The sequence below is a fragment of the Phyllostomus discolor genome, chromosome 5 (assembly GCF_004126475.2).
Source record: "Phyllostomus discolor isolate MPI-MPIP mPhyDis1 chromosome 5, mPhyDis1.pri.v3, whole genome shotgun sequence".
In the NCBI taxonomy this organism is placed as follows: Eukaryota; Metazoa; Chordata; class Mammalia; order Chiroptera; family Phyllostomidae; genus Phyllostomus; species Phyllostomus discolor.
This window is the reverse complement of record NC_040907.2, coordinates 142,769,779-142,797,065: the sequence shown is the minus strand read 5'-3', so window position 1 is coordinate 142,797,065 and position 27,287 is coordinate 142,769,779. Positions and strand designations below refer to the sequence as shown.

Here is a 27,287-nt window from a genome sequence, read left to right as displayed (position 1 = left end):
AATTCTCACCCCTGCAGAGAGTCTCCATCTAGTCAGGCCTGTTCTTCCAAGGGCTGCCTCCAGCTTAGGAGTCCACCCTGATACAAACAAGAGACCAAGGTTCTCTGCTTGCCTCTGAAGGGCTTATTTCTCCCTGGAAGGAAGTTGGTGAAAAATTCTTTACATCCACTGTTTTTTGCTAGCCTCATAGAAAGTATTATTTTTATTTTTTCTGGATTTTTCTTGTTACTATGGGAGTGAAAGTTTTTTGTACCCTTCTATATTTCTAGCAGAAGAAACTGTTCAGGTTTTTATGTCATGTAAAGTTCATTTTCGGCTTTCTAGGTTTCACTCCCAGCTGTGGAATTTTTATTATATATGGCAATGTGGCCTTAGGCAAAATCTCTTCTGTTGGACACCTGTTCCCTTATCTGTAAATAGGCATTATAATGTGTACCTTCTGGGATTGTTTTAAAAGTCATATGAAAAGGTTTTAGAAGCTAGGAAGTGGGTAAGGCTGTAGGTTACCATGCCCTTACACAAGTCATTTTTGATTCTGGGCTCCATTTCTTTATCTGTGCGATAATGGAAGTGCTGAGATAGATGTGCTTTTCACTAAACAGCACACTGGCCATCTTGGTAGACGGATGTGGGGCCCTTGGCAATTCTGACCTGATCCTCAGGACTTCTAAGCTGGATGGCTTTCTTAGCCACTGATGGTTATCAGCCATAGTAAATGGACTTGTTTAATAGGTGCAAGTCAGGAAACGTGCCATTAGGTAGGTAAGTCAGAGACATTCCATGTGCCTGGGGTTTCTGTTTATTAAACTCATTTATTTCCTTGGCTCTGCTGGAGCTGTAAGTTTTCCTTGGTTATTAACTTTGAATATCCAAAGATCTGGTAGTTCCATAATTATTTTTATGATTTGAGGATAGGATGGGGGATATAATATATCTCTGAGGTGGTTGATGGAATTCATTCCTTCCATAAATGTAGGTTCTTGGTGAATACACTTACAGAGGCCAATCTTTTAACTAGTTTAAAATATGAGGTTGATATTGGAGTTGTTTACATGAAAATAGTCTCATTATTTCAACCTGTGCTAAGCTGAACTTTACCTTTCAACTATTTATGCCATAAGTATAAATCAAGATCTTTCTTCACCCATAAGTTCTTACAATATTTTGCAGTTTATAAGAACTTTCATGTTATTTTAGTAAAATAGGTTTAGAGCAAGTTGAAACTTCTGAAACAAACCAACTATATTTAAGAAGTTTACTGAACAAAGTGTATAGTATTGATGCTAGTGATTACAAATGCATAGTATGACATTGAAAGAGCTGTGCCTATCAATTGCTTATATTTTTGGAGGTAAAAAATATTTTATAATTTAGATGTCTTATAATTGAGACTGGCTTTCCCTGCAGTTAATCCAAATTAGGAGGTCTACGGAAAGGGTAATGGGCCACGGTAGGGCAGGGCGGGTGGGGGGGGTGCGGGGCGGGGCAGAGATAGGGAAAGCTTCCTCAGTTATAGAAGAGGCCAGTGAACAACTACCAAGGCTCACCTTCGGAAGGCTTGTTTCTTAGTTCAAGACTTCCTTCCATCCATTGTTCTTTGCTAGCCCCATGGAAAAGCATTATTTTTATTTTGTCTTGGTTTTTCTGTGTCAAACTAAAATGTCCAAACTCTAGCCATTGACCCATTTATTTTTAGTAATAATTTCAATACAATTAAGGCAAAAGATTAGGTAGTTCTTTGGAGAATTGCTTGTCTATCACTTTCATTATTTGGTCAGTGTGTATTATGAGTGGTCCAATACATAACAGTTAATATTGACCAAGGAATGAAATGCATGCTAGGTGGAAGAAAAAATAAAAAATTTTATTTTGCTGCAATAATTTTTAAAACATGCATTACCTGACTGTTGAGTCAGGGGCACTGACCTCTTTTCCTTTAGCTTGTCAAGTGAAAAACTGACAACAGCCACCACCATAGCCATCTGGTGTGAATGAGCCAAAGTTACACCTATATTTTTTGTCAGATTGTCGAAAATGTATTTTTTAGTGTGCTGCATAATTTTGGTAATTAGTGTATGTGTGCATGAGATGAAAAGTTGGAAATCACTGCTATAGACATGGGAACAGTTGATTGATTTACTGACCATCCGATTTCCTGATTACCCACCCATGCTTGACCTTGAAGTCAGGTAATAACAGAAAGGAGGGGGATGAGGAAAAAACAAACTTTGCTGTTCTTAAGTTGCCAAGATTGTTTCTTTTTGCAGGGACTATGGGTTGGAGAGAAATTTTGCATCCTGATACAGTGTTGATGTATTTGTAAGTCCACCATTATCTGACTGAAGGATTTACATATGTGCCTTTCCAGGATCTCACACTGCCCTGTACAGTTTGGCATCCCCGTCAGCACCACTCACATCTTCATGGGCTTACACATTCCCTGCCCTACTCTGTCTTTCTAATTGTCACTTGCAGCCAGTGGGTAAGGGTCTGGGGAGAAGAAGGGAGGAGCAACAAGTGGTAGCTTTGAGTTGGCTGTCACACCAGTCTTACTTGGAGTGAGGATGGCAGCAGTCATTTTCACTAAGCCTTCAGGACAGAAAGGAGGAGGGGATTCAAGAAGGAGGAAAACCAAAACACAGGCCTTCCTGAGGAACACTGAAAGTAAGGGTGGCACCGGGTGTCCTTTCTGCATACAAAAGGAGCAACTGCTGAGGTCAGTGAAGATGTGGGATGTTGTGTGAGAAAAACAACTGCTTCCCACCCCGCTGGTAATACTCCTTGGGGGCACTTGGAGCAAAAGGGAGCAAGTTAGAAAAAAGAAAAAAATTTCGATTCAGATCTTTATGCAATGAAATCCTGGGGAGAGGTCCCCGGGGAACCCAGACATTTGGGGAGAGGTCCCTGAGGAACCCAGACATCTCTGAAAGTATCACTGCAGCGCGGCCACTCTCAGAGCAGTTTTGGAAATGACGTGGATAAGGTCCAACAGCCCCGGCATTACGGTCTGGAACAGAGCTGCTGCTGTTTCCAGTGACGAGGAGTCACAAAGCCCTCAACAGGCATGTGGCCAGCCAACACTCTGTTACAGGCAGAAAAGGCTCAGTTTTCATTTTGAGAAATTTATTAAACTAAGAATAAGCATCAGTTATACATACAACTAGTCATTCGTACAACATGGCACTAGAGCAGGAGGACAGTTTTAAATATTTTTAAAAATCACAAAATACATGAGTTAAGGCACTACCTGGTTTGTGTTTTCAATAAATATGCTATTTTTTAAAGGCAGTTGTGAGTACCCCTGATGAAATGAGTAATATAGGCACTTTATTATTAAAGTTACACTTTCACTGTAGCCATTGTATGTTATTCTCAAAAGAGCTTTTATTAGCTAAGATTAGCATGTTTTAAAAACAGAATATTTTAAAACTCACAGTTTTCCCTGTTTAAGTCTCTTCCAGAGAGACCTATGTATAAAAGGTACTGCTTCTTCATGTATCCCTTAGCACCAGGAATTGTGCATAAAGTACAAAAGACTGCCTCCCAGGAGGTAAAGCCACCAGAGGTTCGATGTCTCAAAACAGCAATAAGTCTTTGAAAAGATTTTTTTCCCAACTAGAATGAAATCCGCTGGATTTTAAAACCCTGGACCTTTCAGCATCCAAGAAGGCTGCTGTGTAAGCGCCCTCTGTTCAAGGACCTTCGATAAGCAGCTGAGGCGAGTCAGACCCGGCTCCTGTGTTGTTCTGTGTGGACAGAGTCCCAGACTGGAGTCACATGGCCCGTTCAGTGCCACCAGCATTTCCCAGTAATGCCAGTTTTATGTTTTGTTGCAGTGCTCAGCAGCTCACAAAGCACATGCTTGTACATCGTCTCAGTCTGGTCACCTGTCAGGTGAACGGGTTGGATTCAGTGTTTTCTGAGGTCTTTTCCAGTTCTAGCAGCTCACTAGTCTGGTGGTGTGAATGGTTTTCAGTGATAGCTGCTGCTGCTGCAGTCTGTAGGCACAGCCTCTCCACAGGACACAATGCCCACAGCAAAGAGGAGGAAAATTAACTTTCCATAATATTGCCAGACTGAGTCCTGGGTGGAAATCTGTCATCAAAGCACTCTACGCTGTTTAATGAAAAGGCACTGTTTAATTGAAGTTACATTATGCACAGAAGTGCTGTAAGACTTCTCTAATTAGATAATATAACTTCAGTGCCATAAGTAGGTTGCATAGATCTCTGAGATTAAATTCACATTTTCACACATTTGGTTTCTCCAGTCAGGTCATCCTTCAGTGTATAAGAGGTTAAGCAGTAAGACTGTATACAGCATGAGGTGAAATATTAGGAAGAATCTTAACATGAGTACACCTCTTCCAGGTAAGAAATTTTGTCAGCTGTACAGAAGAGGCTGCTGTTCTTCTGATTTATTTAATTGCTGGTGTGTGACACTGGGAGAGTGTAGGTTGGCAAAACTTAAGCTAGAAAATATGCTTCTTAGCAAGTAAATGAGACACGTGGTCAGAGCTTTTTAAGAACTGTGGGGCCTACCTGCTCAGACACAGTAGACAATACAATTAATTTCATTCTAAAATAATAGCATTATTGCTTTCCTCTGCTAAGATTTGGTCTTCGGTTTCACTTTTTTCTATGTGTATGGAAGTTGACGTTAAAGTTTAGACACAATTTTTACCTCATTATAAAACTCTAAAATCAGGCATTGAGAAACAATTGGATACAAAGCATCTGATCACAAAAATAGAAAAGGGAACCAAAGAGCACTTGAGAGAGAAACTCGGGCTGTTTAGCTGTTCTTCTCCAGGGACCTGTAATAATCTGTCAGGACCTTCCACGCTTTGGGGGCCATGAAGCCATCTGGGGGATTGTCTCCTTCCCGGGCCAGCTTCCTCATTCGGGTTCCTGAGATGAAGTCATACTCGCTGTGCCTGTCACAGGGTGGGAACAAAGAACTCCTCTTAGGTAAATAATGTCTTCCTTAAAGCTTCCTGGACTATGTTATGGGTTCTGAGGCCACATTTTTTCCTTCTGTAAAATGCTGTATCTTCTAAAATGGAAATTGCTAAATTCTCAGCTCAGTAAGGGAACTTGCAGAAGAAGGGGAAATGATGGCAGCTGTACTCTCACTGTTTCCTCTGGGTCCACGCTGCTCATGGGAAGTGTCTCCTGTTGCTCAGCCTTCTCTGGCCTCTGAGCACAGTGAGGACACCGTAACACTCATCAAAAACTCTTCCTGTGTGGACACCCTTTTACTTAATGTGCCAGGCATGCAGTCCTGATGTTCAAGAAGTGTATGTTAAAAAAGAAATATTTACGGACCATCTACTCTATTTATGGGGCTGTGTTACAATTTTATGGAACACAAAATGTGTAAGGCCAGGTCTTGGCCTTCAAGGCATGCCCATTCCAGTTAGAAGCATGTGGAGATGCACTGGAGTTTTCCAAAGGGCCAGAATTTTGCTTCGATGTTCCAGGTGTACAGATGTTGATCACAGAAGTCTCCTTTGAACACCTACCTTTCTGGGTCATAGAAGTCCATGGCTTTTTTGGCTTTGTTGTAGGCAGCCACTCGGAACGGAATGATTTCCACAGAGGTGAGACCAGGAGCCATACTCAGGACCTTGCCCCCATGTGTGGGTTCGTACAGGTCTTTCTTGGTCTCAGGGTGGGGCATTCCTGCAGGGTCCCGGCCCACAATGTAGAAATTGGCCCCCGCAATCATCCTGGACCTGCAGTGCCACTGGACCTAGGAAATAGCACATAAGGGACATACTGGTCATCACTGGCCAGTTCTGGGGGTCCCCATTTACACCTTTATTCTTTTGTAAAAGTAATTCAGTAACTTGGGTCAACTAATAATTGCAAGAAACTCAGTGAGGTGTCTAAAGGCTCCAAGCTCTCTTCTTCATGTGCTTGGTTATGCTAGGGAGGACAGGGGCTTCAAAGGTCAGAATACCCCCTCTTAGAACCTGAGGTTATATTTCCTAATCTCCCCAAACAGGCCTACAAGACCAGGAACACTCAGATCTTACTGTTTTACAGAACTGTGCATTTTACTTCCCCATTCAAAATAAATCACAGTTTAAAGGAAATTACAAACTCCACTGTCTCTTATCTGACTGCCAAGAATGAGCTAATTGCCTTTCATGTGCAGGCGGTGACTCTAGTTCAACACAGCAATGGAATTTCAAAATGAATTGTCCTCTTTATAGCTCCAATAGAAATATAGAGGATGGAGAAGAGACTAGGAGGCCTGAACCTTTGATCTGGTTGAAGAGAATTAATTTATTAAACTCAGTTTGGGGCATTCCAAAGGGTTGAGACCCTTTCTATTCATCATACTTCCCGCAAACTTGTTCAAATCCCCTCCACTGGTGGTACGGTGGGACAAAGAAGGTCTCTGTTTGATAGGCTCACTGCGTGATCGAAAGGGAGATGGCTAAGCTTTTAGAGACACAGTCTCCATGAGCTACTAATGCAGCTCACAGAGCATGGAGAATCAGAGTAACTGGAAGTTTGGACACAGCATTAGGTTAGACACCACTTGCCTTGTAAACCAGTTAACCTGCATTATTCACCTCATTTACATGCCACCTTCTATATTCTCAAAGGCAGTGTATAACAGGCTTGATTTGATGTTTCTAGCACTTTTCTAAGCACTAAGTGGAAACATAATTAAGTTGGATAAAGAAGAGAGACCAGAAGATTTCAGAATCTGCTCATGATGAAGAAGGAGCCAAGAGACTCATCGGCTTCTGTATATAAAGTTGGAGCCTGCGCTTTTGAGGCCCATAGCCCAGCTCAGGGAGCTGCTCACCTCTGTGGGGCCAGCATACAACATGGGAGATGGGAAGATGGCAACGATGGTGGACTTGGGATCCAGGACCCCTTCCTCAAGCACAGCTGCATGCTGCTTCATCCGCCAGTCCAGGGGCACGTCGTCGTCCTTGGTCCAGCCCCCCAGAGGGTGGAGCAGGAGGACTGGGTTCTTGTAGCCCCGCTCCAGGAGCCGGCGGCGGGTGTCCTGCATCAGCAGAGCGTGGCCATTGTGCACAGGATTGCGCAACTGGAAGGCAAACACCACATCTGGGCACGGGAAACATAAAAGCCAAGGTCAAAGAAATGCAGCATCACTTGTCTTCAGGAACAGAAAGGAAAGACACAGCTATATGTATTGTTCAGTGCATTCATTATATCCAGTTGTTTTTGATTATCAGCTGGAGAATCCACCTGGGTCTTTAGGGGCGTCACTCCAAAGGTACCTGCTAATGTCAGACTGCTTACACAGGACACAGAGGCAGGAAGCCCCCGAGAGAGAGCCTGATTCAGAAAAGAAAACAAGGTTGCCAGGACCTTTGCGGCAAACCGAGTCTCAGGCGGGTGCCCACCCGCCTCATCCTCTTGCTTCCTGCTCCAGTGCCCCCTTCCCCAGGAGGTGAATAACGATGGGGGGCATTTTCTGGGGCCTCTGCAAGGTCTCAACAATCTAGAGATATAAAATAAGTTTCATCTTCTCTTTAAGGAAATCTTCAAAACTACTTCACTTATGGCCCTGGCCTGGTGGCTCGGTTGGTTAGACGTTGTCCCCAATATGCAGCCAAGGCTGCGGGTTTGATTCCTGGTCAGGGCACAGACAAGAACAACAAATTGAGTTTTCTCTCTCTCGACTTTACTCTCTCTAAAAATCAATTAAAAAAACAACAACAACCTACTCCACTTAGCGATAGATACCTGAGGACCTTAATTTTTTATTTCTGTTTACAACATAATGCATAGCCATTATGAAAACTTGGGAAATACAGAAAAGTCCAAAACAATATAAAAATCCATAATCCTATCTCTTTTCCTCTCTCTTTTTCAAAATACGGGAAGTGAGAGTCTTCCCCTCCCCTTGATCCAGCTCTACCCCCAAGAGACAGCTGCTGCAGGAGACATTCCCGCTTCTACACACAGAAATAGCATCGCGATTTTTAAAAAAAAGTTATTGTATTTTATTTTGTTTTCCAAAATTATGTTATACATAAGGTTCTTCAAGGTGCTTTTTCATTTGCTAAATATACTTTGGGTATCTCTCTGTGTTGGTGTGTATTTTTAACTGCTGGATAATATTCCAGTGTATGGCTGTAATTCAACTTTATAAACTTTCCATATCAACAAATATATCGATAGAAGATGTTTCCATCTTTTTAATACTATAAACATGCTGTTCCTGACATTCTAAATCCTGTAATCAGAGGGTGGGAAGGAGTAGTAACGTGTCAGAGCCAGCCTACATACCAGCTTTCATTTCCTTAAATTTCTGTTTAAGCTCCAGAGGGGTCAGGCGGTACTGGTCCAGCCCATCATTCCACCTGATTCTCTCCAGCACCTGAAGGTCTCCACCGACCAGCCAATCCCCACTTTCCATCACCATCTAGAAAAAAATGATTAAAATTAGTAAATAATATTGATTTCTATTTATCTGAAAATTTTTCTCCTTCTGGACCAGTCCTGAGTTACTGTTGAAAAACTGCCTGGAGTCCTTCAGCGTTTCTAGCATGGTAGTTATCAAACTTGTGGTCCCTCGACCCCTTTATATTCTTAAAATTTATTGAGAACTATCAAAGAGCTTTTGTTTGTGCAGGTTATATCTATCATTTTCCATTTAGAAATTAAAAGAGAAGCAAAATAGGCCCAGAGGGCCTTCATGAAGTGGGTCAAGGCCAAGCACAGAAAGGGAGAGACAGGTTCGCTGCAGATCAAGAGCCGACTCTGCGCACTCCTATATTCTGGTGCAGAACCAAAATGCCTAAATTTGAACCTGGCCTTCCAGATTGTTACCAAAGCATAGTTGTCAAAGTAGAAAGGTAGAACATTTTAAATTTAAGTTTATTAGTTAGATATGTAAATTTTAAAGGTAGTATGTGGGCTCCTGTTTGTATTTCTACTGTGGGACCCACATGAGGTGTGAGGAATGGTCAAAGTCATGAAAAAGAAACCCCGGGTCGGGGAGAGAGGGTCAGCACTCCCCTCGCAGGGCGGGAGCACGCCCTTGGGCCTGACAGCACACAGTTCGGGCATCGCCCACCCACCCACTCGGTGGCACGGAACCGTGGTTTTTATGTCTACACCTTAAACTTACACAATGTATTATGTCAATTGTGTCTCAATGAACTCACAAAAAAGAAAAACATGACAACCCTCGTTTTTTTCTAAAAACTTAAGTATGTTGCAGTGCAATCAACTATGACTCAGAGCAAGTGTCTGTACTCAAGCATCAGGACAAACACAGAAATCTTACTCCTCAGTCAAATAATGGTCGTCCGACCCTTCATGTGGTTGGATTCCACAACTGCTCTTTGCCCTGCCCAAGGACAGTGTGGCCCATCTGAAATGTCACGGAGGAGAAGGAGGCAAGAGTGGGGGCAGAGCTGACTGATCGCCAACAGCTGGTCGGAAGACACCAAGGTGGTGAGGGCGTAGCTCTGGTTCACACTTCCTGTCATGGTCAGGTGCTGGGTTCACAATGACTTGCATTCCACAAGGGTAAGGGAATGCAGTTCTCAACAGTGGGCGAGTCTGCCTCTCCGGGTGACATTTGACAATATCTGAAGACAATTTTGATTGTCCTGACAGGTGGGGAGGGTATGCTATTGGCATCTAGTGTGGAAAGGCCATTGCACAGGACAGCCCCTCCCACAAGGAGTTATCCAGCCCAACCTCAGCAGTGCTGTGGCTGAGAAGCCCTGGGTGGAGAGAGGGTGATTGTGCAAGGGATTTGGTTATGTTTTCATGGCCACCTTTCGAAACTCTGAGCTCAGAAAAACCCCTTAACAAGAATATTTTCAAACACCTATACCCACACATTTACTTTCTCCTCATTGCTTAAATTAGACCATAGATAAACTTTTGAAGGATTTAAGATCCCAAATCCCTGGGAGTGTAGTAACTCATTCTAGACACTAGGGGTCCACCCTACACTGGTTCTAGCTGCAAGGCAACCTTGAACGGATTTCCTGCACTATGTAGCCTAAAATGTGCCTATCTGAAGGGTAATGCTGAAATGATGTTTTTGGTTTTACTAGGTTAGAGAGGAATAAAGGGCATTTCTCTCCCCAAGGTGATCAAACGGTCCCCAAAACTGTGGCTTTGCCTAATTTCCTAGAAGTCCCCACCTCCTGCCAAAGAGAGGCAAGGGACCACACACAGCTAAAGAGTTTGCAGAACTGTACACACACACGGTGAAATGGGCAACAGGGGAACTGGGCCCAGAATTACAGATAGCAGGAATGCAGAAAGGAGGAGAGGATGACTTCAAACACTAGGAGGAAGGCTGTGAAGAGGTGAATTGGCTCACAAAGGTCAAGAAGAGGAAGACTTGAAAGCTTCCTCTTCTTTCAACCTGGAGAGGAAACGGGAACCCGCTAATCAGGAGGGCAGCACCTGAGGACAGGAAGGTCCAGAGGTCAAATGAAAAGGGGAGAGCAGAGAAGAGAGAAAAAAGCAAAAGGAAGGGAGAAATGGTGACTTCAGGAAAGAAGGTCATGATGAAAGAGTTCAGAGAACAGAGTTGAGAAGAGAAACTAACGTTATATAAGTGGAGAATATTCATTTCTGTGATCTCTCTCATAGTGATGGGATTCGGAACTTGTGGACCGAATGCCCTCATTTTCAGATGAGAAAGCAGCTTTGCAGAGGGGAGGTGGCAGAATTCAAGTGCAAATAGCTGACTCCTCCAAACAATGCTCTCTTTCCATTGCACTCACTGCCCCTCATCAGCCGTTGTCTCCACGCTGATGTTTCAGTGTTACCTTCAGAGGTATCTTCTGCTCATGCTCCATCCAGGGAGCACTTACTATGTGCTCCCCCCCCCCGCCCCCCCGCCTTGCTGCTGGGGATTTGATGGTGATCAAGGCAGATCAAGATGTGGTCCTTGATCTCATGGTTTGGCAGTCTTTGTGGGCTGACAGAAGAGTAAATGGGTAACAATACTGTGGGACAGGTGTGGACAGGACAAAGGCAAAGTACTCTGGGAGGACAAAGAAGGGACACCCAGTCAGGTTCATAGGTCATGGGAGTAAGACCAACTTCTTAAATGGGAAAGGAGTAACACCTCCTCCTAAGGTGAGGAGGCAGGGGTGATGGAACAGTGTCCTAGGTTGAGGGACTAGCATGTGCAAAGTAAGAGAAGATGATGAGTGGGGAGAATGGGGGAGGAGAGAATATGTTCAGAGGTGGTGGTAAGAGGTAGTATGGAGTCATATCTTCACAAAGAATTCCCAAATAAAGCTTCAATAGTTCCCTCTAGAGAAAAGATGGAGAAAAGATCAGAGAGGAGAAAGGCAAGAGACAGGGAAGAAACAAAGTATCCTGGCACAAGCGGGAACAGAAGAGAAGTGGACAGATTCAAGCAGTGCAAGAGGCAGAAACATTAGGATTGATGGCTAACTGACTGAACAAGGGAGCCGACAGAAGTAAAAATGACATCCAGGCTTGGGACATGGCCAGTGCTGGGGTGGGGGAGCCACTCACTGAGCTGGGGGACACAGAAAAGGAATCAGGCTGGGGGCGAGGTTGCCCCTGTGGAGTGTGAGGCACTTGCAGGATATGTCCGGGGGACCCACACAGGAGAGCACCCCTGGTGATGTCCAATGCAGTGGTTTGCAGCCTGCGCAGCACCGTAGAGTCCCAGGGAACTCTCACCCCCAACACCCAGAACTGACCCCAGGGCAATTAAACCCTGTGAGGACAGGATCCAGTCATGGGTAATTGTTAAAGCTCCCTGGGTGGCTCTGATGATGGAAGTGACCGTATGGTCTTCACTGCAGAGCTGAAGGGAAGTCACACCCTGTTCTCTTGGTTTCTACATCTGTAAAACAGGAGTGGTGATTCTTAGCTACTTCACAAGAGGTTGTGAGAAATAATTATTGTTTGGAAAAGCCTTGCAAGCCATGGATGAAGGGCAACAGGGCTCCTCCAACATTAGTTTAATAAGTTTCACCTGCTCCTCCTCATGCTTTCATCTGCGATCATGTCACATGGTTCCATATTAGAGACAAGAGAGAGGGTTGGGTTGACTTGAATGGAAGGTCAAGGTGACATCAGTGAGGAGCAATGCAACAGGGGCAGATCCTTTCCCTAATGACTCTGACCATTTTTCTATGCAAAATCACTCCCAGTGCCCCATGGAAATTACTTTCGGAAAGTTTGGGATTTTTGAAAAAGAGAGGTATGTAAGTATTATGTGAATTTCAAGGTACTAAAAAAATGCAGAATTTCCTTCCCAATAAAACCCAAATGTTGCAAGTCTGGTAAACACACTGTCATCATCCAAGTGCATTGTGTACAGGGTCAGTGGCTTTCTCCCTCTGGTCACCCATGGCCCATTTCTCACCACCGGACAGCTCACTGGGAATGTTTCCAGAGTCCCTCTAACAACCTTATGGCAGAGTCACTGACTATACTGACCAGGTCACAGTCACATCACCATTCTGCCTGACTTCTAAGAAAGTCTGAGCCTCAACTGCCAACATAGGTGGCAAGACAAGATAAAGAGAAATAATTGTTTAAGAGCTTCCTTAGGTTCTGTTTGGTTGGTGGATGTCAGGCCCAATGGGTGAAACGACGTCAGCAGGCATGAACACAGACAACCATTCCTTAGGTCACTGATCGAAGATGAAATGACAAACCTATGTGACTACTATCGGGAAAGGAATGAAGCAGCCATAGACTAAGGCCCAGAACATAGTTCCTCCAACAGCACTAGATGTACAGCTGTTTCCAGGACAGTCTGCCAGCCTCTGGGAGAGAAACTGCTCAGATGGCTTGGAGCTGGATGTGCGTTAAGATTAAAGATGCTTATCTGCAGGGTGGACAGTTGGGTCCAATAAACAAAAAGCTGCTTTGCGGCCAACTGACCTCTGGCATCAGGGGCTGTGTCTAGCGGCCTTGAAAAGGCCCTTCCTATATTGCAACATTTCACAACTGGGGAAAAAAATAAGACATAAGTTTGCCTGACAGATTCAGACAGGTTTATTTAAACATCCATTTTACAGGGTCTCAGGGCTGAAAGAGATCTTGAATGTTATTTTGAGTCTGGACCCCAACTTTTATAAATGAGGACACTGAGACCCAGAGAGAAGATGCTCTTTTAAGGGTCTCCTGGGGCTCAGGCTGGCCCCCTCCTGTGACCTTTCTGAAAATTAGTTACCCCAGCTAGGGAATTTGACAAGTCAAATTAGCAGTATATGTCTCTTTAACTTTCAACCCCAATGCTTTCATCTCAGATGAGAAATGATTTTTGGAATCAATTTCACATATTTTTCTTTATGGGAAATGAATCACCTCCAGCAATCCCATAATACCCGCCATTCCCACCCCACCACCCCAAACAATTAGAAATTGTAAAGGAATCTGAGGAGTTTTAGTCTATTTTGCATTTAGGCAGGACAGACTTGAAATGATCCTAATTAGATGAATACATTTTCAATCTAAAAAATATTCACTGATGAAAATGTGGTGTTTTTCCCTCTGGAAACTCTGCCAATATCTGTACTGATTTTTGTTCCCTGGAAGGATGTCGCTGACCCCAGCCTTGACCACAGAACGTGAACTCTGAGTCTCTTTCCAGTGGTTGGTTGGACCCTTCTGTATGAAGAAATTGACTTCCTTGGTGAATTTTCAAGAATGGACAGGACTGCAAGGTCTGGCTGTGGTTTTGTGCATAGCTACGATTATTCATGATGCTAAACTAAATTATCTACCCGGCACAGTTCCCATTTAGCTCAGAGACCCAGACATCACTGGGTCTAAGGACACAAGAGATCATTTAGACCATCCTTCAAAATAAAGACATTTCTTTGCCCTTTTCTAAAAAGATCTCCAAAGCAAAGCCTGCAAAACCTCCCTTAGAAATGTATTCTTCCATCTAGCCACAGCTTTTTTAAGTCCTTCATGAAGGAATTGAAAAGAACTACTTTTGTCCCAACTTGGAAGAGATCAAGGAAACCTTTCCAAAGGTTTGGCAACTTACTTTGATGTGGGGATGTTTGGCACATGTGGTCCCCCACACACGGGAGCACCGCTCCTCTTTCCTGTGTTCATAGAATTCAGGGTCTTGCAAGATAGCCACATTCTGCCCACTGTGTGTGAGGACAACCTTGCTGCACCCTTCCAGCCGCGTCTTATCGTCCGTAGAGACCGGCAGCACAATGGGAATGCTCAGGTTGATCACTCCGTCTGTAGAAAGAGCCACATGGTATGTGAATATGAGATACAGAGTATGCTGTCCTGTAAGGGTGACTCAGATGTGTACAGTGTCCCTTCCAAACAGTCCCTGCAGCAGGCCCTGAGACCTCAGTGCAGCACGTTTGGGTGGCCTGCTCCAGTTTCCTGAGAGTCTGTGATGAGAAATGCTCGCAGGGCATCTCAAAGCAGGAGATGGGGCATTTGTGAAAAATGGGCTCAGTTTCAAATCACAGCGGTTGCTTCCGTAATTCAGGTGACAAGCCTGGGGCGTCTCCCTTCTGGGCTCCCTTCTTAAAGCTTGGTCCTGACCTCAATGCACTAGGAAGCTTAAAGTCTTTAAGATTCCAATTAAACAAAGTAAAGGCTGTCAAACCAAACCAATCCAGAAACCTCCAGTCCTTCTTGGGAATGAACCTTGTAACACCATTGGCAAGTCTCTAACTGCACTGCTAATAAATTGAATTGAAAAATTAAAAAAAACCCAGACAATATAACCAACAGAACCCCAAACGAGGAGCCCTCTTGATGTCATTCATTTGCTGTGGTGCTGGTACAGCATCACCTTTAAATGTTTTTGAAAAGACTTCGCTGGGAATCCCGAGTCGTGTTAGCTCAATCACAGCTGAGAAGCATCAGTCAGGAAAACAGGGTGGAGTGAAAGCAGACATAACAGTTAGTGACTACAGCTCAGGCACTTTCTCTGGAGAGGGAGCACCTTTCACCTTTATGTGGAATCTCTTACTTTAAAAGGTATCTGAGGAGACCGGATGTTCTGGCTTCTTAGCACACCACACAACAAACTAGAAGGTGTGGAATGTGGTGTTCAGAAAATTCATGTTCAGGGGCAAGAAATGTCAAGTGATAGCTTGACCACAGGGGAAAAGACTGGAAAACTAAAAACAGACAGAAACTGTGATCATTAATTTTATGTGTCAACATAAAATTATGTGTCACAATACCCAGATGTTTGGCCAAACATTATTCTGAATTTCAAACATTTCTTTGAAGGTATTTCTAGATGAGATTAACATTTAAGTCAGTAGACTCTGAGTAAAGCATATTATCCTCCATGCCATGGTGGGCCTCATCCACTCAGGGGAAGGCTGTCATAGAGAAAGTCTGACCTCTCCAGAAGCAGAGGGGATTCTGCCAGCAGATTGCCTCTTTTCTTTTTTTATTGGCTTTATTGGGGTGGCATTGGTTAATAAAACTATACAGGTTTAGGGTGTATAATTCGGTAATACAGACTGCCTTTGGACTTGAACTGTGACTCTTCCCTGGGTCTATTGACTGTCAGCCTACTCTGAAGATTTTGAACTTGTTAAGCCTCTGCAATTGCCTGAATTGATTCCTAGGAAGGAAGGAAGGAAGGAAGGAAGGAATCTTTCTCTCTTCCCTCATCCCTCCCTTCCTCTCTCTCTGTCCTATTTCTCTGAAAAAAAACACAACACATTAATATGGTAACAAAAAATACAGACTCATGAAGCCTCCTTAAGTGTGAGGCCAACAGTCCGACTGGCCTCCCAGTCCTCAGGGCCCGTCAGTCACATCAGAGCTCAGCTTAGTGACAGGTATAACAAATGCAGGCAGGGTCAGTTTTTAAAGTTTCCTTTTTCTTTTAATAAGTGAATAACAAGTTATTTGGGTTTTTTTAAGACAAAACGTTTTTTAAGATGTTTCTAGATAAAATGGTTAAAAGGTGTAGTTGTTTTTTAGTTTGGGGCTTAAAAGGATGCAGTTTGGCACCTTGGAAACATCTCATTTTTTAACAGAGCCGGACGATTAACGTAAGAAAACCCCACAACCGTCTTCCCCTTCTGTAATGACACCCTGACAGTCTAACAAATACCTCAGTCGTACTGACAGGTAAGAAAATGGGGGCATAAAGAACATTAGGGAGGTTTCTGGGGAGTTTGCGGGTTTGACACCCAGAAGGAAATGACAGGAAGATGAAGCGAGAAAACACTGAACTCCGGGAGGACAAATGCGGTTACGTCTGGATTTGAGGAATGTACCACAAATTAATGAAGTATTTTCAACCTAATTTTCAAAACCCAACATTTGGAATGCCTCCAGTAGAATGAAAGATCTGAGATCTGAGTTCTGTTTTGGAGGCAAAACGCCCTCTCTGGTAGCTATAAAGCCGAAGTCTCCAGGCTTCTCACTTACACCTTTTAAATTCTCTTTAGAAGTTCCTAGGACACAAAGAATGTCACAAGATCCAGACAGCAACTGCCAGCAATAAAGAAACCCTATCATAAAACCCTGGAACCTGCTCTGGGAGCCCTTATATGCCAGGAAGAAGACATTGTACACAGAAAGTAATGGGTTTTGTCATTCAAATAACTCCTTTGTTTCAAAGTTCATAGGCCATAGAGCAGGCCAGGCCCTGCGCAGAGAACACTGAACTCAGTCAGGTGTTCTCCCTGTGCTACCTGTGTCCTTCACTTTCTCTGCTCAAGTTCCTCATTTGAAAACTGGTGCAATAAATAATATGTATTTCCCTGGGTTGCTGGGAGGAAGCATACGGTAAAGCCTTGTTTAGCTTTATGTTGAAAGATAATTAAACCAATTGTCTAGTCTCCTTGAGAAAAAAAGAGAGAGTTTAACAACACCTTCAAGGCTACTGATGATCTAGTTAGAAATCATATTTTCTGTTGATTGTGGATTACTGACCACACTGCTTGTAAAGAGTGACTTGACCAAAATAAAGTAAAGCAAAATGCAAAGCAAAAGTAGGGCAGGATCCTGGAGGAAGCCTGGCTCTGCCTGCAGCATGCTTTTGGTGGTGTCTTCCCTCAATTATTCTGGGCTGGGATCCAAGGGATACTCCGCTTTCTTGTTGTAGCCACTTCCTTGAGTCCCACGGGTTCCTGCCCAGGGCGGCCCATGACCCACCTTTGTCTTGGCCTTCAGTGGAAGTCCAAACCCAGGAGCCAGCGCTTCCTGACAAGAGTGTCAGGGCAAGAGAGCTAAGCTGTGGGACGTTGAGGAAAGAAGTTCTACTGAATAATAATGCCACCTGTAGCTACAACTCTGCACAGGTATACACAGATTTACTGTGGTATCCTCATTACTACCTTTATTACTTTTCTGATACAAAACATATCTAACAACTTAACTCTCTGCTGAAACATTTTCCATAGCTTTAAACACTGACTCGGGCTTTTAGCCTTTTCCCACCTTGTACCTCAGGTGGGAACTGCCTAGGTTGTTTTATTGCAATATATCTCATTTTAGAAAAGAGTACTGTGATTTTTTAGCCATGGTTAGTCCAAAACATAACTTCATGTTCAAGTGAATAATTTTGCTTTTGCTTTAAATAATTTTAAGCCTTATGTTTTAACCTCTTAGATCCACTTACTAGCTGTTTGGGGCTGTTTCTAGGAAAGAAACTAAAGTACTTTTTATTGTTTATCTTGGCTTTTTAAAGAAAAAACAACAATGGGGAAAACAATACCAAAGATAAATGATATCTTCAGAATTTAAGCTTTCATCCTGGGACAACACAGAAGTTCATGGTCACAGCAAGTACGTGTTTATTCCTAGTTCCATAACTGTCAGTCATCACAGCTCTACATTAAATTTATGTATAATCACACATCACAAACAAGTACATCACTCACAACCTACCCAGGCGCATCCACTTTAAATTGCATCTAAAATTGATTTGTCCTACTGCAATTAAAAATGTTTAGTAAATGCTATGGAAAAAATTTCCAGATTTGTGAAACTACCCAAAGACCAACACTCAGTAGAAGTAAGTAGTGGAGAATGTCATAAACTTTTTTAAATCTCAGGAACAAAATATGCAACAATTTAGAAACAAGTTTACTTTTGTCAGCCAAATACAACATTATAAACAACAGCTGCATCTGATCCAGAAGTGTCCTGTTATTTGGACTCCAGTCAGCTGAAGAATATAGCATTATCCTAGAACTGGTTGGATCATGAACTGTTAGCAAGTCCAACTAGTTCATTTGGATTTTTTTAGTTAGGTTGTCAACCATTTCTAATTAATATGAAATATCTACTTATAATAATCGAACTACCCCTTTCCAAGGGGTACTTGGAAAGTTAAAGTATATACCAGAAAGGACCATGTCTAGAAAAATGCAAACACAATTAAGAAACATGTTTTCACCTCTCTAACAAAATAATCTTAAAGTAATGTCAAGGAATAGATTCCTATTATAAAACTTCACACATACAACAAATATTCTGTGCTCTTTGCTACTCTTATTTTAGAAAACAATATACGAGAGCAAAAACCTGGTGAAAGCAGATTTGTACTGAACATTATTCAAAATCCAGAAGCATTATTGCAGATGATTATATGTTTTAAAAATAATTTTAACATATGTCAGTGGCTCTTCCAACTTTGGAAAGAAGTTGTCTCTTGCACATCTGTGATGGTGTAAGTATTACAAGCAGCTCCAAACCAGGCTTTGGGAGAAGGTACAGAAGCAAACTTCTCTAGGACATCTTAGAATCCTAGATGTTTAGAGGGCGTGAAAATATGCTCAGTAGAATGAGCACAGATGCTGGGGCCAGGGTAACCTGTGTTTGAATCAAGATTTCACTCGAGTTATTTAACCTTTCTATTCTCACACGCACATCTTCACAGTGGTGTTGCACAGATTAAATGTGATGCCCCATGTCACAAGCCACAGTCAGACCACAGTAAGTGCAAACTAAATGCTGGCAGTATAGAAGGAAAGTCCTCAAGCCTTGCGCTGAAAACTCAGAGCCACAGAAGACTTAGCATAAAATGATCAAGTCTCATAAAACTGCCATGATATGACCCTCCCAGGGGCCACCAATCAAGAGCACAAATGGTATATTATCTCTGGTATCTGTCTTTATTAATGGATTTCCATAGGAGTTGAGGAGGCTTCTGAAGGGTGTGAGGAATTTTGAACCCTGACTACACCTGTGGTTACACAGGCATGCCCAGCGGACTCCAGCTGCAGCGGTAGATGGTGGAGCCAGCAGAGAATTCCCACAGGGCTGAAAGGAGTCTTGCACAGAGCCCCAGACATAGGCCGTATCAGTTGGAAGTGGGTAAAGATTATGGAGATAGTAAGACATCTGGTCTTACCCTGTCCCCCACATAGCCCCACTGGCATATATAAACAGGCGAGAGTACAGATTGCAAGAGTTTTTTCACTCAATTCTCTAACAGTGTGGGGCTCAAGCAACCTAGTAAGAGAGTCCTTCCCACTTGAGAAAAAAGTACGTGAACTGCCACAGCTCTCTGGGTACATGAACAGTAGTGACTGGAGTGACTAGGCAAGATTTACACCTCTGTGAGTGCAGAGGGACACTGAGATCCACGTGGCAAGTGGCATAGGGCCATGGGCCTAAACTCTGGAATGCAGGGAATACCTCTTGAGAATTCCCACAAACCCTTGGGGGTAGGCTTTGGAAAGAACTAGGATTTCTATATGAGCAGGAAGGGGCTGGGAACTAGTGGATTCAATTAATGGGAAAGTAACCTCCTTTGTATCCTCAGACAGGTGGGCTTGGGGGAGGGCGTGATATACACTGGGATTACATGGGAAGGGAGAGCAGTAATAAGTGCTTCAACTACCTCATGGTAGTTAAGAACCAAATGAGAAAAAGCTAAGCAACATGTTTTGCAAATTGAAGAACACCATAAAATGAAACTGAAATGGTGTGAGAGGGAGGGCAAGAGATTTTGCTTCAATTGTCTAGATGGATTATCTGCATTAGCTATTCTTCATCTTTTTGGATCATAAACTCCTTCTAGAAGCCATCAAAATCTAGATGACCAAAAAAAAAAAAATGCCTCCTTTTCCCCTTCTTAAAACACAAACAATTTGCCTACTGTAGGTTTTTGTTGTCCCCACATGCTGACGTCCTAGACCCCAAGTTAAGAAACCCTGGTTTCTATTAACATTGACCTCTGTACCCACACCCACCTCCCTGGTATCTTTCTTTAAAGAACAAATACTAGTCAAAGGTTATAGTCCTGTGTCTGTAATACGGTCCTTGCTTTCAAGGTGGTTCATGTTTCTTTTGGCCACAGCTCTGGTTTATATGCTTGTGGTCAGCCTCTTGTTCCAGGCTGGCTGCTGAGTGATGCAGCTTGTGCTCAGCATATGTTGCAGTTAAGACATTGAGATAAAGGTCAGCCTATAAATGTCTGCTGTACAAACATCCCTACCTACTAACTGCTATTGGAAAGGATATCTGGAGAACAGCCAGATACGGAAAGAGCCCTGGGCCAGCAGTCAGGAGACTCTGGTCCCTGGTCTTGGGCCCCTCACCTACGAGTGGACGAATAACACATGTTTCCGACCTTGACCAGATCAGTACTCTAAAAGCCAATTCAGTTTGTGTCCAGAAAGCTGCCTTAATGCTCCCTTGTTAGAGTGTAATGGATGAAGACATTCTAATATACAGGGTCTGGCACAAGTAACACCCTGTTTTATTATAAATCTTTCATTACAAAATCATAAGCATGCAATTCTGTAACATGACAATATCACACTCAAGCACACCATATGACATCTTAGGTGAAATGTTCAAATTGAAACTATAAATTATTACATCCATATTATTACCCTACCAACCACACTCAAGCAGGCATTACTTCTGCCAGACCCTGTATTGCATGGATGGGCATGAATGTTGACACTCTAGGATCCACCAAGGGAAGCAGCTGCTGCAATGATGGCTTACTGAGCAACCTGGAAGGTGAGTGGTGCCCTGCAGGTCAGCAACGTGTGTGGAGTCAACCGCATTGTCCAGAGGGTCCTAGCATCTGGCAACAACGCTTCTGACTGTCTGCCGCTGCCTTCTAAGCATCCAGGGCCAACAAAGGGCTGGTGGAAGTGAAATGGGCTTAACCATCTCTTGGCTTTGTGTGCAAGATGTTGGGGACTGCCTTGTCTGGTCTCAGGAAGCTGTAACCCCCTGTGACTTAGGCTGAGTGAGAGACCTCCAGACCAGGAGCCACTAAGGAGACAGGAACTTATTTCCCTGGCATGAACGCTGCCTGTTCTGTGCCTAAACCTCCTAAGCTTGATCAGTTAGCCAATGATGGGTAAGATTTCCCAAGGAGGGAAACGCCTAAGACAGGCATGATTATGTGGAGGTTTCTGAGAAGAGACTCGGGGCTGTGGAAATGAAGGGGTGATGGACATCAACCCCTGCCCCCTTGGCTTTGTCAAAGCCTGAGTCCTTGTTCTTAGATGTGAGAAATCCAAGTCTCCTGGCTGCCTTTGTCTCTGTTAACTCAGGCCTGTGGAAATAGCAGGGGCGGTGCAGCCCAGACCAGAAACGGCAGACCCCCGGGGTAATCAGGCCTGGGACATAGAATATGCAAGATCCTGTGAGATCTGTTTGCTGGAGGATGTTATTAGATTAGAAATTTGAAGGCACAAGCAGGAAACGAGACTAGCCTTTTAGGTCCTGTAGTAGTAAAACCCCAAGCTTTGCCCAGAATTTCAGCAGGGGTTCTGTCTGCACCTTTGTAAGTCACCTACTTCTTTTGATCTTTTCTGCCAGACTGTGAATCCACAAACCAAGTCTGTATTCTCAATAAAAATCTGCTTGGGAATGGATACGGGGCACACTCTCCACTAGAGAGAGTGGCCGTTCTGTCCCTATTTCCCCACAGGACCTGGTTGTCTCTGTGTATGTTTTTCTCATGTTTTTGATGAGCATCCACAGCAGAGATGGATATTGCTGGCTGGTATCTGCCACAGCAAGGAAAACCTTCAGTTCCTTGGTTTTAAATAATCGATAATCCTTTGAGGATAGCCAGTAAATTTCTTCAAATGGAAGCGTATATGTATTAGAATCAGACATGCCATAAGTGATCTAAATGTTTTCACAGTAAGATTTACAAACCAAAGATTGGCATTTCTTGCTCCTATGAAGAGCCCGAGAAAGATTTTTCTCTTTAATAAAAAAGAGTAGCAAGAAAGGGAAGTTCTTCCAAGGCTGGGTAATGTGTTCTTAAACAAGCTCTGAACCATTTGGAGATGCAAAGTTGACAGAAAAGAGAGGAAATGAGCAAAATCAACGGTCAGAATTGTACAGTGTCTAGAAATCCACTGGGTGAGTCAATCTTTACTTACACAAGGTAGGTTAATGATGGCATAACAACTAAAGTTCTAACAAGTGAAGTGACTTTTCCAAAGCCCCGAGCGTACGTGGCAGAAGTACGTCAGGGACACTAGGATGTCTGAGTCCAAAGCAAGTCCCCTTCCCCTGACACCGTGGTAGTGGTCCTTCAGCGGTTGTCATGAATGCGCCAATCGAGAAGGAAACAGAAACTGTCATGATTTGGGAAACTCTACTGAATTGGCCAAATAACAAAATAATAATAATAATAATAATAATAATAATAATAAAGATAAAGAAACAAAGAAAAACCCATACCATCTAGCAGGGTGGCGAAGTGTGTAACCTGCAAGTACTCCTTTTCTCGCATAAAGCCTTTGAGGGGAGTGGCCCAGCCTTCACTCAAAACTTGGACCCACTGAAGATCCAGCTGCAAAACAGGAAAAGCAGGTGAACATTTCCATGAGCTCCGTTGTTCAGCCATCTGGCTCCGGGGCAGTCCTTTCTTATTCAGTTGATGGGAGCATGAAGGCAGAACCTTTAATGTTTTTAGTGTTCCCATATGTGGGGGCCAGATAAATTGGAGTCTAGAACTTTCCTACGGGGCAGTGGTGAAAAGATTTCAAAATGAGATGATTTATCTGAACGCTTTAGGCTACATCTATCCTTATGGTGTGCAACTGTGTTGAACATTCACTGTTTATTCTCTTTTTTCCCTCAAAAACTATGGATTGGCTACATTTTCTCACCATATGTACTATGTGACAGGGGACCCCCCCAAAATGGAATTTATTTTTTAAAATTATTTATTTATTCTTACATGTTTAAACTTCAGTCACCTTCAAAATCTTCTCCATTTGATGCAATATACCTAATGAAATGTTTTTCCCACTGCTCAAAACAGTTTTTGAACTCATGGATTTTGATGCCTTTTAGTGCTTCTGCCATTTTTTGTTTTACCTCTTCCACCTCGGCAAAGTGTTTCCTATTAAGGACTTTTTTCATCCAGGGAAATGAACCAAAAAAAGGTCCCCGGGGCCAGATGGGGTGGATAGGAAGGGCGTCACATTGTTTTTGGTCAAAAACTGCTGAACACACAGTGTTGCGGTGTAGGCAGGTGCGCTCGTATATGGCCCATCGCGAAATGGGCAAACGCGTTCAAAGAAATTTTAAAAAACGTTCACTGTAGCCTCTCACAGTCTCTCATAACGCCTGCGGTCACACTGACACAGATGGGTTCCTAGAACACTCACCTAGCGGGGGAAGCCTGTACTACAAAGGGCCTGCACTCGAGAAGATAAATCTGGCTTTTCTGGGTCCCCCCTCCCCTTGTCTTTAGTTGACTGGATTGGGCAAACCATTGACTCTAAGATAAAATCCCAAAATTCTTAGCATAATACTAAAAGCCCTTCAAGCTCTGGGCCAGGGGACTTATGTAGGGACTTCCACCTCTCCCCATTCCCCACTTGGGAGCCTATTCACCAGCAATGCCAGCCGATGGGTAGTCTAGACACACACGTGGTTTCAGGCCTATCCTCCTTCCCATCTGAAAACTCCTATTCATCCTTTAAAACCCAGCTCTTGGGTCACTGCTCTGAAACCTTTCCTATCATCCTTAGGACTAAAAAATACTTATTAGATTATTTGAAGGGTTTTTTTTTTAAACTTTAAAGCCTATTTTGTTAATGGAACTATGATTTCATAGTGTAATTATAATTATGTTTCTAATCAGTCTGGAACATTGGAACCAAATGTTCCAGACTTTATTTTATAGAGTCAGGGGTTCTGTATACAAATTTGTCATGACTTATTAGAATGCAGGACTTCATGAGCTGAAGCAGGTTCTCAGTTCATTCTGTCTCTTATAAAAATGTCCAAGGCTTTAATAGATAATAAAGGTACCAATGAAAACATGGTCAACTTGTATGGACCAACTAACATACAAGGCCAAGGCATGCGCAGAGCAGTTTGCTGGGGTTGGATCTGGATCTCCCAGGCAGTAAGATAAACACAAACAAAGCTGTCTCCCTCTCTTCTCAGACCGGACACTCCCCGATGGCAGGAGAGTAGGATTTGCAGAGTAGAAAAAGATTGAGGCATTCACCTCACTTCAGCTCAACGTTGCTTGTTGTTTTCTCCCAATTCTTTCTCCATTGCCCAAGAAGCTCTTATATTCAGGGCAAGCAGTCTGCCAGCAGCTGCCAACATCTCTTGCCTACAACTTGGCATACCCGAAGGTGTGAAGGCACCCTGTAAAATTGTCCTACAGGAATATAGACGTTACTTTCCCAGTCTGCCTCTGTACCCAGCAGTGATCACCTGCCCTATGGCAACTCTTGGTGGCAAATCTGATTACAGAAGAGGTTTTTAAAAATTGACAAAATGAAGCACTTTTCTTTATGAACATTGCATTTCCCTTATTCATACAACCCATATTATTAATAGCAATTATAAATGGATTATAACAACTAATATTAAGCCTAATACCCCTTGGCCAGTCTGCACCCTATTACCTTGGTGATTGACAGTGAAGGGAGAGTTTCAGCCTCGGCTCGGACTTGGTCCAGTTTGTTTTCCGGCACAAAGAGCTCATGGATGCCATTGATTATAGTATGGGGTACAATGTTCTGCAATGAGGCAGAATTGGTAACAATTTAAAATGAAAACTTAAAAAAGAATGCTTCAGCAAATATATGTTATTTCATAATCTTATTAAATTAAAACAAAAAAAGAAAATGAAAAGATGACCAGTGTACCCACCTGCTCTTGCAGAAGTTCCACTACCTGCTGGACACAGTCGCTCACTGAGGACAAGTTGGTTTTAAGCACAAGCTCAGGCATTTCAGGTTTCTCATAATCAGAATCGATGCCTGTAAACCCTGCAAGGCAGATGGGTGAAAATCACATCTGCTCTGACAGAACCATCTTTTTAAATCAATAAGGCAAAACAGATGTTGGAATAATGTGTTAAACTGAGAATTTGGATTATAACAGAAAAGGTCAACCAGCCATCCTTGACCTCTAGCCGTACGTGAGAAAATATACAGCTGTATTTTCAATAGAGAAAGCCCCAAATTATCCACAAAATCTGGCTAGCAAAGTCCAAGCTCCCTGCAGCTGGTTAGAATCAAAAAAGAAGACAAGAATATGGAAAGACTCAGACATACTCCTCCTACTCACACGCTCACGTATACTCACCCATATTAGTCCCTGAACTCTATTGTTTATTCTTGAAAAATATGAGCCCACATTTTATTAAGCCCACGGACATACTGAAAGTATTACGGTGGGATAAAAAGTTGTGTATGCTACATGTAATTTTGTAAAACAGCTTTTGAAACTTCCAGCAGGTTTCTGGGGACAGACAGGAAGGGCCGGGGGCCAAAGTAAGTGGCAGTGGTGCTGCTGAGCTGTCCTCCTACCTTTGATCTCCCCTGCTCGGGCTCGTTTGTACAGGCCTTTTACGTCCCTGCTTTCGCAAATGTTTAGAGGCGCGTCTACAAATATTTCAAAGAACCGCAGTCCAGCTGATTCATGGATTTTTCGGGCATTCTCACGATCCTGGAAAAAAAAAGTTATGCTTAAGGATGTAAGAAACGGCCCTGGCGGATTGCCCAGTTGATTAGGCCCTCCTGCCTATATGCCAAGGTTGTGGGTTTGATTCCTGGTCAGGGCACACACAAGAATCACCCAACGAATGGATAAATGAATGGAACAACAAACTGATGTCTCTCTCTCTCTCTCTCCCTTCCTCTCACTTTCTAAAAATCAATAAATAAAATTAAAATAAAAATAAAGAATGTAAGAAGAGGTTTCAAAATTAAATTCTTCATCAGAAAACACTGTGTCCTCTGATACCTGCAGATAACAGCGGGTGTCTGTGCTCGCAGAGGCAGCAAGAAACTTTTCCTTCAGAGAAAGTCCAGAAACTTTGCTCCAGTAAACACAGCTCTCGCAAGAACTCTCAGAGAAAACCACAGCAGGGAGTCTCTGCTAAAGTTCAGGGCTGGCAACCTGGGAGCATGTCATTCAACAGACACATTCAAAGTATAGGTATCTTATCTGAAGCTCCCAGAAATTCCCTGTTGTAAAACAAACAGAGTGACTATCGACCTCAGCGATTTCTGTATTAAACACACAGCACCTGGGGCTTTTAGAAGTGAACTGCTGTTTCCCTTAAGTGAGCCAAGCATTCTGAGTTTTGGGAGAAATGAAATTATAGAGCTTTAGAGTTTTTCTTGCTTAACATGTTCTTCCTTTCAGCTCTGGCCAAGTGTACTTCACAATTGTGAATGTGGAAGGGGTTATGTCATCTGGTGCCCTGGCATCTGGAAATGAAGGAACCCTCTTTATATAACTAACATTAAATAGAGGAAATGAGGGAGCAAGTGAGGGGAGGAAGAAACAGTGGGGGAAATAGAAAGTTTTACATTCCTCCGCACCCTCCCCACCCCTTCCCTGGCAGTCTGAGAGCGCAGGCGGGGTGTGTGTGTGTGTGTGTGTGGGAACCGAGTGCGGCACCCAGTGAGTTTACCTTGGTGAAAGGAGAAATGAAGCTGGTGATGCAGACCAGTCCCGCGTCCGCAAACAGCCTGGCCACCTCGGCAACCCGGCGGATGTTTTCCTCTCTGTCTCCGGGAGAGAATCCGAGGTTTCTGTTGAGGCCATGACGCACGTTGTCCCCGTCCATGGAGTAGCAAGGGATGGAGTGGGAGACCAGGTACTCTTCCAGAGCGAAGCTGATGGTGGTCTTCCCGGCACCAGAGAGACCTGTTCAGGACAGGCAGGACAAGACAGGCATTGTCCCTGGTTGTCTGACACGACAGATTAGAACCTGATCCTATTTGTGGCCTGATCCTAGTTTTTACCCAATTGAAGTATAATTACACCTTATTACAATCATTTGATTGATCTCAAATCAAAACCCTTACAATCTAGAAAAACCATGGTTTACTA

General features: G+C 43.3%; 1 protein-coding gene and 1 non-coding gene across 2 annotated transcripts in view; one reads left to right on the top strand and one right to left on the bottom strand.

Annotated features, from left to right (window-relative positions):
* Nucleotides 1-3,106: 3,106 nt before the first annotated feature.
* The window catches only part of PAPSS2 (3'-phosphoadenosine 5'-phosphosulfate synthase 2), a 49,144-nt gene continuing 24,963 nt past the window's right edge, over nt 3,107-27,287 (bottom strand). Inside the window, exons 4-13 of the mRNA XM_036027515.1 lie at nt 26,866-27,101; nt 25,754-25,892; nt 25,092-25,210; nt 24,845-24,958; nt 22,650-22,761; nt 14,020-14,225; nt 8,286-8,421; nt 6,826-7,094; nt 5,525-5,754; nt 3,107-4,936 (exon numbers count right to left, since the gene is read on the bottom strand). Coding sequence (XP_035883408.1) covers nt 4,795-4,936; nt 5,525-5,754; nt 6,826-7,094; nt 8,286-8,421; nt 14,020-14,225; nt 22,650-22,761; nt 24,845-24,958; nt 25,092-25,210; nt 25,754-25,892; nt 26,866-27,101 — 1,703 coding nt within the window. The 3' untranslated portion in view covers nt 3,107-4,794. The remainder of the gene's footprint in view (nt 4,937-5,524; nt 5,755-6,825; nt 7,095-8,285; nt 8,422-14,019; nt 14,226-22,649; nt 22,762-24,844; nt 24,959-25,091; nt 25,211-25,753; nt 25,893-26,865; nt 27,102-27,287) is intronic.
* On the top strand, nt 8,990-9,110 carry LOC114498349. The gene has a single exon (XR_003684773.1). It is a non-coding gene; the product is annotated as a U6atac minor spliceosomal RNA (small nuclear RNA).